The sequence below is a fragment of the Heliangelus exortis genome, chromosome 17 (genome assembly GCF_036169615.1).
Source record: "Heliangelus exortis chromosome 17, bHelExo1.hap1, whole genome shotgun sequence".
In the NCBI taxonomy this organism is placed as follows: Eukaryota; Metazoa; Chordata; class Aves; order Apodiformes; family Trochilidae; genus Heliangelus; species Heliangelus exortis.
This window is the reverse complement of record NC_092438.1, coordinates 10,377,742-10,391,846: the sequence shown is the minus strand read 5'-3', so window position 1 is coordinate 10,391,846 and position 14,105 is coordinate 10,377,742. Positions and strand designations below refer to the sequence as shown.

General features: G+C 55.3%; 1 protein-coding gene across 10 annotated transcripts in view; it reads right to left on the bottom strand.

Moving 5' to 3' along the window:
- Positions 1-14,105, bottom strand: part of MPRIP (myosin phosphatase Rho interacting protein) — a 76,257-nt gene that overhangs the window by 39,536 nt on the left and 22,616 nt on the right. For all 10 annotated transcript variants that reach the window (XM_071760629.1, XM_071760630.1, XM_071760628.1 and 7 more), the window contains exons 4-5: positions 4,324-4,475; positions 1,779-1,863 (exon numbers count right to left, since the gene is read on the bottom strand). In XM_071760629.1, coding sequence (XP_071616730.1) covers positions 1,779-1,863; positions 4,324-4,475 — 237 coding nt within the window. The remainder of the gene's footprint in view (positions 1-1,778; positions 1,864-4,323; positions 4,476-14,105) is intronic.

The following is a 14,105-nucleotide window of genomic DNA, read 5'->3' as shown; positions in this document are numbered from 1 at the left end:
TGATCTGCTTCTGGATTAGTGGGTGGCTGTCTTTAGAAAGAAATCAAGCTTTCTCCACTGGCACACAGAGAGCAAGCTGAACAGCAGCCAACTTCAGGAGAAGCCATTTCACAGAGGAGGATTTGGTGCTGATTTTCTCCCCAGCACCCTCTCTCCTTCCCTGGATCAGCTGCCTGCATTGACACCATTTGGAAGACAGAGGGAAGGTGTTATTTCTGCCTATGCAGGTTGCTATTGAGTGCTCCACAGCATCTGCCTGGCAGCAGGTCCTACATGGAGGTTGGTTTTGCAAAAGTGAATTTGAGTCTTTTTCTGTTGCCATGGGGATGGGAGTGATGGCCTGGAGAGGATGGAAGGAAGGCAGCAAGCAGGGTGGTCTGCCCCTAAACAAGGGGTTGAAAAGTGCCACCAGGCTCCATGCTCACCCCATCCCCAAGCACCTGGGGAGCCCGTCCTCCCGCAGGGAGCCAGCATCCCTCCTGCAGCCACTTCCCTTATTTGGTGCTCAGGAGCTTGGATCCTGTAAGGTTTCCAAGAAGTTGCCATGGTGATGAAATGTAACCCAGAGTGATGTTTTTCTGGCTCTGCGCCTCCTTCTCCTCTCTGCCCCGTCCCCCTCTTGAACCCAGCCTGGATTTAGTGTTGTGCCAGGGATGGGATAAGCATCCCTGCCCTGTTTCAACAGCTTCCTGGGGTGCCCCAAATGTGGCACCCCACCCTTCTCTGGGGCCTGAGGACAGGCAACTTGTAACATGTCAGCTCTTGGCCATGGAGGGAGAAGGCATCTTCCTTGGAGCATCACCAGAGCCAGCACTCAAGGGGCTGTAACAACCCCAGCCTTTGGCAGGGTGTGGCTTGGTGTCCAAAAAAAGCATCGCTTGCCCCTGAATGTTTTTTTCTCCCATTGCCAAGACCCTTTTTAATCAGTGGTGTGGTGGAAGCTTGACTCAAACAAGCACCATAAAAACCCCAGTTTGCTCGAGGACCCTCCTGGGGACTTCATTGAAGAGGACCTGAAAACTGGGGCTCTGGGGAGCCCTGATACTGTTTTCAGTCCCCTGATGCCACAGGCTGGCTCGGATGGAGGAGCCCTCCCAGCCAGTCCCCTGCAGTGGTGGGACGAGTGACCAGAGGTCACACAGCCACAGGGACACGGCTGTTCTCAGCCCCAGCAAGGGACAAGAGTGGCCTCGGGGTCACGTTCCCCATCTGTGGGATTTTCCCCCACTCTGGCCACGTGGGAGCCCGGCAGGAACGAGTGAGTCACGGCCATCCCTGCTTTTTACCATTTATAGTCAAAGTGAGCACGAAGCCACCGCCGGGTCCCTGGAGAGCCCAGCTCCGGCCCCCGGAGCTCCCAGTCTGGCCCTGGCCTTTAGTATTTTCCTTTCGTTCCCATTATCTCTGGGGTCATCTCAAAGGGGGTAACTGGAGCCTGCTGGAATTTCATCTTGTTTCTGCTGAAATGGCCTGTGAAGGGCCAGCACCTCTCCCCGGTCTCTCATGGGGACCACACGGCTTTGCAGCAGCTCCTGGGACAGTGTGGTGCCACAGCACAGCACTTGGGGGGTGAAATGTGGCCCTAAAGCAGCAGCAGCAGCAGCAGCAGCAGCATGTGACCCTGGGAAGTGATGACTGGGAATTAATTCCCACTTCCCTGCAGCCCTGGTGTGACCCTGCAGCTGGTTTGGGGGAATCTTCATGGGGAACAGAGGAATGTCGTGGCCCCAAGATGGAGGCAAAGGACTGGGGGACAGTGTGTGTGCCCCTGGGGTTACCTGGGGAGTTGGGGGTTCCACCTTCCTCTTCTTTTTCTGATTCTGCTTGTTTGTCCTTGGGTAGACTATCAGCATCTCCAACCACCTGCAAACAGAGAGAGCAGAAGCTGAGGTCTGTGCCAAAGGGCAGCACACAGGGACACAGCAATGTTCACATTCCACCCTGGGATGTGACACAGCTTCTCACAGGCCCCAAAGCTGTTCCCCTCAAAGCATTTAACCATTAACTCCAGCCTTCCAGGTTTCAACTTGCCCATAAGCACAACCCCAGGCTGGAGCACATGGAGGAGCTCAGGTTCTCCAACTGAGTCAGGGTCGACATAGTAAGTAGTTCCCAGAAATTATCCCAGCCAGCTCCTGGGGGAAAATGATGCATGATAGAGGGGAGGACACATGACCCCGGTGTGCTTTGGCTCAGCTCCCATTCGCTGGAACAGCAAGACCACGGCCAAGGGATTCAAGAATCCTGAAAGACAGCTGAGAGGGACAGAGCCTCCAGCTGGACCTTCCCCCTTCAGTGATGCCAACACCCGCACACTGCACACAAAGCACTTCTGTCCACAAAAGAGCAGCGTGAACTTGGCATTGAGAAGTCCAGCCCTGCACAAGGCACTTGTTTGGGGCACCTTCCTGTGCCCTCCCAGGGTGGCCTGATGACCTTCCCATGCATCTCTGTGAACTCCACAGAGATCTGTGGATGGCTGGGAAAATGTTCCCGCTTCGGATGTCCCTGCTCCCCTCTCCTGTTCCCCCCACTTCGCACGCTGCTGCTGTCAAGGGTTTTGAGATGACCACATCAAGTGGGTTTTGGTTAAGCAATAAATGCCAGAAGCATGCAACAAACGTACAACAAATTCTCCCCCAGCTGGGGGAATCTTCCTGTCGTGCTGCAACTGCAAATGAAACCCTCCTGGCTCCAACCCAGAGCAGGACTGTTTTGGGATGATTAATGTGAGCAGTCAGGAGCAAATGCACTGCTTCAAAATCCAGCACCAGGCCAATGAACAATAAATCAGCCCCACCTTGCTCTGCAATGCCTCTCCCTCCCGTGTGGCAGGCAGGACTGGCAACAAAAGGCTAAGCTTCCAACTCAAGTGTGGGGAGAGAGAGAAGAGAGCAGGGCACAGGGGTTGGCCATGTTTTGGGGCACACCATTGATCCTACCTTGGCTGGAGGAGGGGAATCAGCTCCCCTGTGCCATGATTCCCCACATCTCTGCACCCCAAGGGACAGGTTTGGCAGCTTGAGGGGGTGGATGGGGGGGCAATAACCCACACTCATGTCTCAGTAGAGCAAGGAAGTTCTAAAGCATGATTTGACCAAAATGCCAAGCTCTTGGTGGAAAAAGACCTATTTCAACTGAGATTTACCAATACAGGGGGAGTCAAAACTAAAGAAATGCTTGGAAATGGAAACCATCACTGACTCTGCTGCTGGCAGGGCTTGGGCAAGCAGGAGACACCATGCCTTGGGAAGAGAGGGAAAGCACAATCACTTCATCCCTTCAACCTTCTGCTCTAGTTTCAAATATCAATGAATTCTGGGAGGCAAGTGCTGAGCTCCAGGCAACCATGTGGGAAATGCCTGCAGGTGAGCTGCTGTGTGCTGGTGGCTTGGCTCTCCCATGGCTCTGCACCCTCACCAGTCCTGGGTTCAGTCCTGAGGTGGTACATGAGTGATGAGGACACTTCTAGGTCACCAGCACCAGGAGTCAGAAAATCTAGGATGCAGATGCTCTTCTAAAAGCACCATGGGGTCACCCATCAGCTCCAGCCCCATCTTGATGATCACCCTGTGGCCAAGCCTCTTCCCATGACCAGTAAATAGCTGCTTTCTGATGGGCCTGAAGGTGCCACAGCTGGCCCAGGAGCACCCTGGCATCAAATACACTCTCTTAGCATCCCACTCAGCTTGCTCCCGGGGATAAATGCCACTGGGAATGTTGTTCTGAAGCAGGGAGCAGGATATTGCCCAATGGCAGACAACAAAATTGACCTGAAAACAGTAGCCTTCATAAGTAATGAGTGACTCAAGAGCATTTCAATTCTGGAGCCTGGCCAAGGCTTCCAGCAGATGCTGAGCTTCCTTGAGCACACTGAAAGGTGTTCCCCATGTTGGGAAGCCTCCGGCTCCAGCCCAGCGTGGCTGAATGCAGAGGAAGGATTTAAATCATCCACTGCCACAGAGGTCTCTGCTGAAGTCAGTGCTCACACTCACCCCATAAATCTGATGGCTCAGGGGAGCTCAGGCCCTCACTCTGGTGCAGAGCACCAGGCAATGGCAGGGGTCTGCCAGGTAGGAGAGCAAGGAAGGGGAAACAAAGCCCATTCCTGCAAAAATGGTGGAGAAACCAGAGCCGACTGTGAGGCAGCAGCTGTGCCCAGCCCCTAGGACTGTCCCTACAGCAGGCTGTGATTGTCACCCAGGAATCAGCTTGGGTACACACTGCCACAGCACCCAGCTTTGGACAAGGTCCTACCCACCCTCCTCTTCCTCCTGGCTTAAGGAAGAGCCCCGTGGCAGCTTGGCCCTGGGTTGTACTCACCCACTGATGATCTCCTTGTTCTCAGCCCGGATGAAGTGCTCCTTCTCTGGTGTCAGGATGCACAAGGAGAATTTCTGCCCTGTCCTGCTCTCCCCATCCACCACGTCCGTGCACTGGTTCATGTTGATGGTGCCCTGTGGGAGGGTCGTTGGCTGTGGGGGAAGGAGAAACAAGTCATGGTTAAGGAGAGAAGAGCAGATGAGTGCAGAGCTGAGTCCTAAAACCTCTCTGGTTGGACACCAGGACACCCTACACACCAAAGTGCTCTGCCCACAAGTACCCAGACCAGCCACGTGCTGCACATCTGGGGACACAGACCAGCAGGCACAACTCCCACCAGCCCAGTTCAGCCCAGCCCAGTCCACTGCTGCCAGCAAGAAGCTTCTCCAGTGCTGAACCCCCAGGGAAGGATGGCTGCCCCACTGCAGCACGGAGACACCAAGGAGAGGCATCAAGTGCTCAGCTTTGGGGTTTGCAGCTGCAAAACATCTGGGGTGGTGGGGTAGCACTGGGTGACTTGAGGTGGCAAAGCAGTCAGGTCCCAAGGCCCCTGGCACAGGATGGCTCAGGCACTATAGACAGACAGACAGACATGCCAAGTTTTTCTCTTTAAAGTTAGAAAAGATGGAGTTGGCCAGGGAGGGACCACAGCATGGAAGGGACTTTGTTTGTCTGACACACTTTGCAAAAAGTGCCCCAGCCCTCTTGCTCCAAGCAGACACAGCCAAGTGGGACCAGCAGTGGCCCCTCTGGCCTCAGGGGACACACGGGGACCCAGAGGGGTATCAGCAGCACTGACAAGAGCTGACAAGTCTGTCTAAAGTGGCACCAGCTCATCCAAATACAACTACTCCTGATGCACCCACAGCATCCCCTCCCTGAGCAGCAATGCCATGTCTACCCCACCTCCAGCCTGCCTGTGCCCCACCAGGCTCAGGAACTATGGGGTCCCCCTGCACCCCAGTATGACCCCACAGCCAGGGCACAAACGACTGGGTGGAGGGACTGTTCTGAGCTGCCAACAGCAACGAACAAACACCCAAAGCAGCCCGTGGCCACCTCCTCACCCTGCCAAAGCCTCCTTGTGCCCTCCAGATGGCTGGGCTAACAGGGAGACAGATATTTTGGCAAATGCTGTTAAGGTTTTTACCATGGAAACCAGCTCCCTGCCAGTAACACCCCTCCAAAAGCAGCCTGTGCCATGCAAAGGAGAAGCAACTGCAAAGAGCTCAATGGCCCCACCCTACGACCCCAGGAAATTCAGATCAGCCCCCCCTGAGGCCCCTGGCTTATCCATCTGCAGGCCGTGGGAAATAGCCCCTTTCCCCAAGAAAAGGGCTTTCCCTGCAGCTGTGTCACCAGGCAGGAGCATCCTACAACAGCCAAGGGGTGGCAGGGAGACATCACGGGTGCTGCAGCATTAGTGCCCAGCACGGGCACACAAATGGGATTGGTCATATACCAAGGACACCAAAACCTCCTCTTTTCCTTCGTGGAAACCATCATCAGCATCCAGAGAGCTCAGAGGATGGAGGGAGGGAAAGCAAAACCAAGCCCAGACCTGTGGCATGGCCCATGCAGCCACCCACCCCGCACCGCCACGGGTAGTTGGCTCCCAGGGGGACTTTTTTGTCTTGGACAACAAAAATAAAACCTCGCTTTCCGGGAGCTATAAAAACCCAACGGAAAAACTTTCTCCTGCTCCAAGTGGAGTCTTAGAAACTTTTTTGTTTCACTGGCCTTCAGCACAGCCAAGGCCGCCAGGACTGCGAGCTTCGTGTCCAATCTCCTTCCCCACCCAAAGCATTTTTCCACCAGGGAATAAAATCAGGATGGGGGAGAAAAGTGGCTCCAGGAGGAAGCCCCAGCCCCTCACAGGGACCTTGGGCCACTCTATCCCTCTCGCCACAGGCACCCCCAGACTCCCTGCAGGGATTTGGCAGGGAGCTGGCAGAGGAAGGGAGCAGACAGCTCCCTGCACAACCCGCCTGCTCTCCTCCCTCTTTACCCCACAGCAGCGTTCAGGGCGGTTTCCCCCCACTGCTCACACCCAGCCCCAACCCAAGCTCACCCGGAGCAGAGGAGCCGGTTTTGGGGCCCCCATACCACGGGGCTGGGCCTCTGAAGTGGTTTTTCCCTGCACCCCTCCTCGCCAGGCTGAGCACTGGCATCTCGTGCAGCCCGACACACAGGACATCCACACCGAGCCAGCACACCTGGAGAGGGGCTGCCAGCAAAGCTGGGACTGTGTCCCCTTTGTACCTGCCACCAGGGACAGGACACACACCGGGGACAGACCCCCCACCCCACAGCAGCCCCCCTGCACCCCTACAACTCTCAGCAGCACAGGAATCCTGAGGAACCAGGAGCCAACCTCGCTCGGGACACAAATCCCTTGACACAGTTTTATTTCCCTCCTTTGAAGCAAAAGTGAAACGCAAACTGTGCCAGGTGGAAACGCCTGCACCCAGACACAGGACAGGAAAAGGACAGGGCAGGGGCAGCACTGCACCCCAGGAACACCCCAAAATCTGCCCAGGATCCCTGGTGGAGGAGCTGGCCATGGCAACACAGCTGCAAGGAAGCAGGAGAAGAGGGACAGTCCTCGGTTGCCAAAGTGGCAGGGAGGAGGTGTGGGAGACAGGACAGGGACACACAGACCCCTTCCCCACCTCTCAGCACCCATTCCTGTGCTGGGGGTCTCTCAGGGCTGGGAATCCCTGGGGATGGATGAGTGGAGCTGGTCCCCAGGAGCAGCCAGGCGAGGACTGGGTGGCTCCAGCAACTGAAGGGGAATTAATAAATGCAAAAGCAGGGAGGGGTGACATGGCAAAGGCACCAAAACAATGACAAGGCTGGGACTTCAACCAGCCCTTTGAAGAGCAGAGGCTTTGATACAAGGTTGAACCCAGTGTCAGACCCCAGGGCCAGGGGGAGGCTTCACATCCAGGTGAGGCAGGAGCAGACACTCAGGCTCAGCTCTGCCTCCAGCTGCTGCCACCTGCCAGTCCCTGCCTTGGGGACAGCCCTGTCCCCAGATGCTGGCCCTGCCTTTGCCATTACCCATGCTGCTGTCCACGGGATGCAGCACACGGGTGTGTTTTTTAACTGGGGGGAGGAGTGAAAGCACGGCAGGGTGCCCCATAGAGAACTCCACTACTGGCACCAGCACAAGCTGCAGCTCTCCTTGGTGCCAGCAGCCACAGCCCCCACTGGGTGCTGGTGCAGGGAAGGCAGCACCCACCCTGTGTGAGCAGCTACAGCTCTCCACGCTGCCAGTATCAGCAGAGGAACCCAAGCCAAGAAACAATTGTGTTGCTGTTTCCCTCTGGTATGACAGATCTGTATTTACACACGCACGTGCTCGCAGCATCCCCCTCCATACCACACAAAGCCTATAGTACTCTATCCTCCTCCTCCTCCTCTCCCTTCCTGGCTGCACAGGACATGAGTCACACCACGTTCTCCATATCCAGAGCCCCAGCAGCCTCTGGACAGGCAGGGAACTTTGGATGGATGCCCTTAGGATTCAGAGCCCAGCAACTGCAGCATCCCCAGCCTTGGGCAGTGGAAAGGAGGGAAAGAAAGAATGAGGACCTCTTACAAGGCCAAAGGAAGAAATCCCAAGTGAGGCATCAGTGGAGAGATCCAGGTGCTGTGGCAGGAGGAAGCACAGTGCTGGATGCTCTGTGGATGATGAACTCCAAGACACAGGGGCTGATGCTTTAAGTGAACAGGGTTTATCTGCTGGAGTCCCTCATTTCTATTCTGTTCTGCAGGCTGAGGTAAAAAATACAGGATTGTTTAGATTCAAAATTTTCCAAGTTTTCTCCAAATACTATCCCTATCATTTCTAACACATGTGCACTGCATAAACTCGATCCAAAATACAACAGAGCTTTGCTCAGCAAGATCTTTTCAACCCAGGTAACCCGTGGTCAAGCTCCTGAGGAGTGGCTCTGCCACGGCCTCAGTGGGACACGGCCAATGCCCACGCCATTCTCCAGGGCTATTACACAACGTGGGTTGATGAAATCTGGAACACAACCTTTAGAGAAAGGCGATGGGTCAGGGGGAGGAGGAAACCAAACAAAAGGGACATTTTACTTTCTGCCAAGAATCAGGAGGGGAAGGAAAAAAAAAAAAAAAAAAAAAAAAAAGACCAACAAAAAACCCCACAACCATTTGTCTATCTCACACGGCGGGCTGGTTGCCTTGGCACCAGGCATCCCAGGGGGGGAGATGGTGGCTCTGCTGTCCTGCTCCACCACGACGCTGCATGGGAAGGGCTTGGGCTCTGGATGGCTCTGCCTGGGCTCTGCCCTGGCTCCCAGCACCACACCACAGCAGCAATGAGCCTGAGGTGCCTGGGGAGGAGACATCCACGCTGCCTCCATAAATGTTGCTTGACAAATGTTAATTCTCCAAGCTAAAATATTCATGAGGGTGGCTGCTGAGGAGAGCGCTGCTCATTTGCAGCACTCTGAGTACGCTGCAAAGGCAGCTGCTGGGGCTGCTAAAAACTTCTCCTATCCCTGGTGCCCGAGCTGGGCTGATCCTGGTGCTCAGGGCAGGATGCAGTCAGGATCTCAGCTGTGTTGTGGCACGGGAAGGAGCAAGACTCTGCTGCCCCATCGCCACGGGCACAGCAGAGCCACACGGAGACAACGGTGCCTTGGGCAAGGGCAGCAGCAAAGCTTGGACAGGCAGGTGCTGGCACCTGTGTGGTACAGGGAGCCCACACCAGCACCACCTCCACCATCCCTACCCAGAGGCCATCAGCAAGAAAGCACCAGCTCCCTGGGAAGCCACAGGCAGCTCTCTTTTCAGCCACGTGAGGATACGCACGGCTTCCCAACATCCCAGCTGGGGATGCACCCTGCAGGCACCAGGGCTGGCTCTGCTGGTGCTGGTGGGGTGGCCACGGTGTGCCCTGAGCTGGCCAGGCACCAGGCGAGCAGGGCTGGCAGAGCAGCAGGGCATTAATGAGCATTTTAGGCTTCCTGCCACCAGGCACGAGGCTATCGATGCCGCCACAATGCAACCGGAGCTCAGAGTCGGGAGGATTTTATTACCCTTATGGATCGCCTAACAGGCTGAGCATCTTGGATTTATTAAATTAGACAAAGGCTCTTGAAAACGACCTCTGGGAGCTCTGGGAAAGGATGGACTGACTGGAGCAGTGACCCATCAAAGAGAAGCAGAAGGTTGTGCTCCTCCATCTCCTCTCTGCAAGCAGCAGCACTCCCTCATCCCCACTGTCCCCACGGCAGATCCCTGCTCACAGGAGGCTGTAACTTTTCATGGCCACCCGAGCACCTTTCCCATCTGCAGCCTTCCCCTAACAGCAGCTACTGCTCAGTGAATCACAGAATTGTCATGGCTGGAAAAGACCCCTCAGATCACCACATCCAACTGTCAACATCTCTCTCCCAGAGAAAATAAAAGCCACAGAGAATCCTCCATCTTGCTCAGCCCATGCACCAGGCAAGAGAAAAGCAGATTTTTACCATGGGCAAAGGAATTCAACAGATATCAAACAAAACTTCTCCTCCTGCAGCTCTGCATTTTCATCACATGCCCCTGTGCAAGAAACAGGGGACGATACCCCCAAATCCCACTCTCCAGCCAGGCAGAAGCCACCAGAGGTGGAGAAGCACAAGAAGTGCTTTGTAGATGTGGCCTTGGCACAAACCAGCAGAAGGAGGGGACAGGACACCTGCCCTGGTGTGCAGCCAGTGGTAGAGAAACACCCACCCAGCTGGATAAATGCCACAACACTTCCTCCAGCCCCATCACACCTTCCCCCACCGCTGGCCCCTGCTTGTTCATCACAGGCACTGACAGCCAGCTCCTGAAATCTCTTTTACCAGAGGAACTCCCCACAGCCCCAGGTCACCCACCCCAAGGAACCGGCTCGGGGAGGTGGGTTTGGAGGAGAGGTTAGCAAGCCCCAAGCAAGCCTGTCCCTGCATGTCAGGCCCCTCTACGGCCCACCCAAGCCTCTACCAGGAGATAAACCAACATCCAGCTCTACTTTCGCCAGGGGGAAGGAATTTTTATCCCTGGGAGCAGTTTGGGGAGGGGGTGAAGTGCAGGGGCTGGGCAGGAGAGTTCAGCCAGGGGCCATTTTTAAGCAGAGTTGGTGTTTATGTCCACAGACAGCAAGTCTAAACACCGAGAGAGGCACCAAGCTGGCTGTGAGCACTCTCAGGCTCCTCTCCCACCTCAGCAGGACCCATCCCAGGGGGGCCTGGGCAGCAAGTTTGGGGTCATACATCCCATCTCCATCCCTGACCTCACGGGCACCCATCCGGGGAGAGCTCGTTGGAGCAGAGTGAGCCGGGCTGGGGCTGTGCAGGAGCCTGGAACCGGCTCTTCTTGGCCTTATATGGCGATTTTCGCGCCGCTTTTGCAGCTCCCAGCTGCTCCCCACCCCAAAGCAGGGTCGGGAGCTGGCAGCCAGCATCTCGCCTGCCTCCTTCCTGTTAACCTCTTTCCTGCTGAAAGGACTCCAAGGGGTCTGTGCACGATGGGGATGGCCACATCCTGTCCTGACACAACCACCCGCGGCAGGCAGGGAGGGGCAGCAAAGCTGGCGGTGGTCACCGAGTTGGTGCAACCTCCTTTGGGTCCTCAGAAGCATCCCCCCAATCCAGGGAGTCCTTCAGGAGAGCTTGCACATCCCTCCACATCCAGTGCTGCTGGAGGGAAAGAGGGACAGAAGATGCAGAGAACATGGGCATCATGATGGGAATAACAGCAAGGTCCCAGCAGGATGGGGGTGGAGGGACAGCTCTGAGCTGACATCCCAGCTCTTTGGGGACCAAAGCAAAAGCCCAGCATTCCACAGGCACTTACCAGCCCCACCATTCTGAAAGTATCATCTTGCAGCCCTAGAATCCCAAGAGTTATTTTTCCCTCCCGCTCTCTGGGATTTAAATACATTTTAAATGCAAAATATTCTGCTCCCCTCCTAGGAGAGGGGTGGGAGGAATACACGATAATGGATCCGACTGTATCTGTTCAGAGCTGCCAGCGTGGCATCTTCCCCTCTTCCCCACACACAGGCACAACAGCCACCCAACCAAAGGACAGCAAATATCTGCAGCATTCAGGTGAGCTGCCATGGTAATCAGCTCAATGGCAAAAACCTGGTGAGACCGTGAACCAGGATGGTACCCACAGTGAGGGACCAGAACTTGGTGCAGGGACCGTGGTGGATGAGTTGCCTGGAGAAAGAAACACAGTCATTTGGGGGTGGAAAGAAAAGGTGGGCTTCATTTACATCTTGATATCTGAAATTGGCCTTGTCAACTTCATTTTCCACCCCCTCAGGGTAGGTGACAAGTCCCAGGTGGTCCCTGCACTGCACACTGCCAGGCTCACAGGTTCAGGTGCTCACCACCACCTCCAGGCACTCTGGTTCACATGTCCTACCCCAGGAGCAAAGGACTTGACCAAAACTTCAGAAACCAAGGTGCCACAGCAGGACTCCATAAGGAGTCATCAGATGGAGTCATCATCACCATTAAGGCCAGGTGAAGCCACCTCTGGTAGCCAGCATCTTCAGCACTGGGTAATTCAAGGCTCTGCATTACTCCAGCTCAGGAAACACAGTGAACTGCAGACACAGCAGGGTGGAAAATGGCAAGTGCATCCCATAATACAAGAGTGAAAGAAATAGCCAGACATTTTCTGGTGTCCCAGTAGTAGAAAAAGAAAAGAAAAAGCTTCCAGTTCCAGGTGAATTAGACCTTTGCATTTTTTCACTAAGACACAAAAGAGGGAAAGCACCACCTCGCAAGGGACAAAGTCAGCAGAAGCCTCTCAGCAAAGCTCTGCTGAACACTCTCACAAGCCACAGGATTAGACCAGCTCCAGCCAACCCCATCTGACCAGCTGGCCCAACACTCTCCTGCAGGCTCATGGCTGTGGTTTCTCCCTGGTTTGGCTTCTTTTGGGCTGAGCTGACCTGAAAATTTCCTCAGCAGATTTTGCCTTACAGTGGCAACAGGCTTGTGGTCAACACTTTTCCCACCCCATCAGGTGTGCACAGATCACCCCGTGCCCTCCCTTCTGCAGGGAATCATAGAATCCTAGAATTGGCTGGGTTGGAAGGGACCTCAGAGATCATCAAGTCCAACCCTTGATCCACTCCCACTGCAGTTCCCAGCCCATGGCACTGAGTGCCACATCCAGGCTCTTTTGAAATATCTCCAGGGATGGAGAATCCACCCCTTCCCTGGGCAGCCCATTCCAATGGCTGATCACCCTCTCCAGAAAGAAATTCTTTCTAATGTCCAACCTAAACCTCCCCTGGCACAACTTGAGACCTCTTGTGCCCTCTTGTCTTGCTGAGAGTTGCCTGGGAAAAGAGCCCAACCCCTCCCTGGCTCCAACCTCCTTTCAGGGAGTTGTAGAGAGTGATGAGGTCTCCCCTGAGCCTCCTCTTCTCCAGCCTCAACACCCCCAGCTCCCTCAGCCTCTCCTCATAGGATCTGTGCTGGATCCCTTCCCCAGCCCAGTTGCCTCCTTTGGACCTGCTCCAGCACCTCAATCTCCTTCCTGAGCTGAGGGGCCCAGAACTGGACACAGGACTCAAGCTGTGGCCTCCCCAGGGCTGAGCACAGGGGCACAATCCCTTCCCTGGACCCACTGGCCACGCTGTTCCTGAAGCTTCCTGGAAGCACCAGGATCTGCTCTGGCTGCAGCAAAGCAGCAGTGGGTGATGTCCCACCCTGCCATGCACTACGGTGCTGCTGCTGTCGTGGGGTTTCCCCTCAACCTTCACCCCCAGAACTCTCAAAACAACATCTTGCACCAATGCTCAACAACTCCAAACGAGGTGAGGACAACCCCAGGACCACCAGCCCCAGATCCACCGGAGGCTCGGGCAACTCCCACGGGCACAAATACTTCAGTGGAAGTTCTTGAATCCGGCCAAATTACCCTGGAAATCTCATTACTCCCCAGCACTGCTCTTATGAGCTTTGCAGAGCTTCCTGCCAGGCTGGGAATACCACACAGTCAGGCTCCCAGGGTGCTCAGGGAGATGGAGGTGCAAGGGTCAAACCCAGCAGAAGAGGTTGGGTTAGGTTGGCTGTCCAAGCAGCAGTTGTGTCCAGCACCCCACACCACCCCCCTACAGAAAACCCCATACCTGCTCTGTGTCATTCCCAGCAGCTCTGTGTCATTCCAGACAAGCTTGGACTCTGCAGACCTTCCCAAAAGCCCAGGTTATGGTTGGGCAGCATTTTCCAACCTTTGGCTATCCCACCGAATGGCACAAAATGGGAGTTTTGAGCTAAGAAAGGCAGCTCCAAGGAGAAAAGCTCCCAAACACCACACATGGCAGTCACAGGGGAAGGAGACAGCCCAGCAACAACTCGAGCTGGTGAGGTGGAGGCACTGGTGCAAGTGGTAAATTGCTGTCCTGGCTGGGCAGGAACCTCTAGGTTCAAAGGCAAGCGTCACCCGGGGGGAAAAGTGTTCTGAACACCTGCAACAGGCAGGGATGAAGGCTGGGAATAACACACCAGGCTGCCAGAGCTGACCCTTGTGTCCCAAGGGAGCAGTGTTTTCTCCCTAAACCTGCTGCTCCCACCTGGCTCCTGCACTTGCAGAGGAGTTCAGGGAGAGGAGCAAGTTCATGGCCGTGAGCTCCTCCCAGGAGCACTCCCTGCACTCTCTCCATCAGGAGCTGCTGTTTGCTCCCAGCAGAGAGAAGCTACGTGGGGTTGGTGCACCCAAGAGGGATGAGCTCAAGGAGGTTTCTCCAT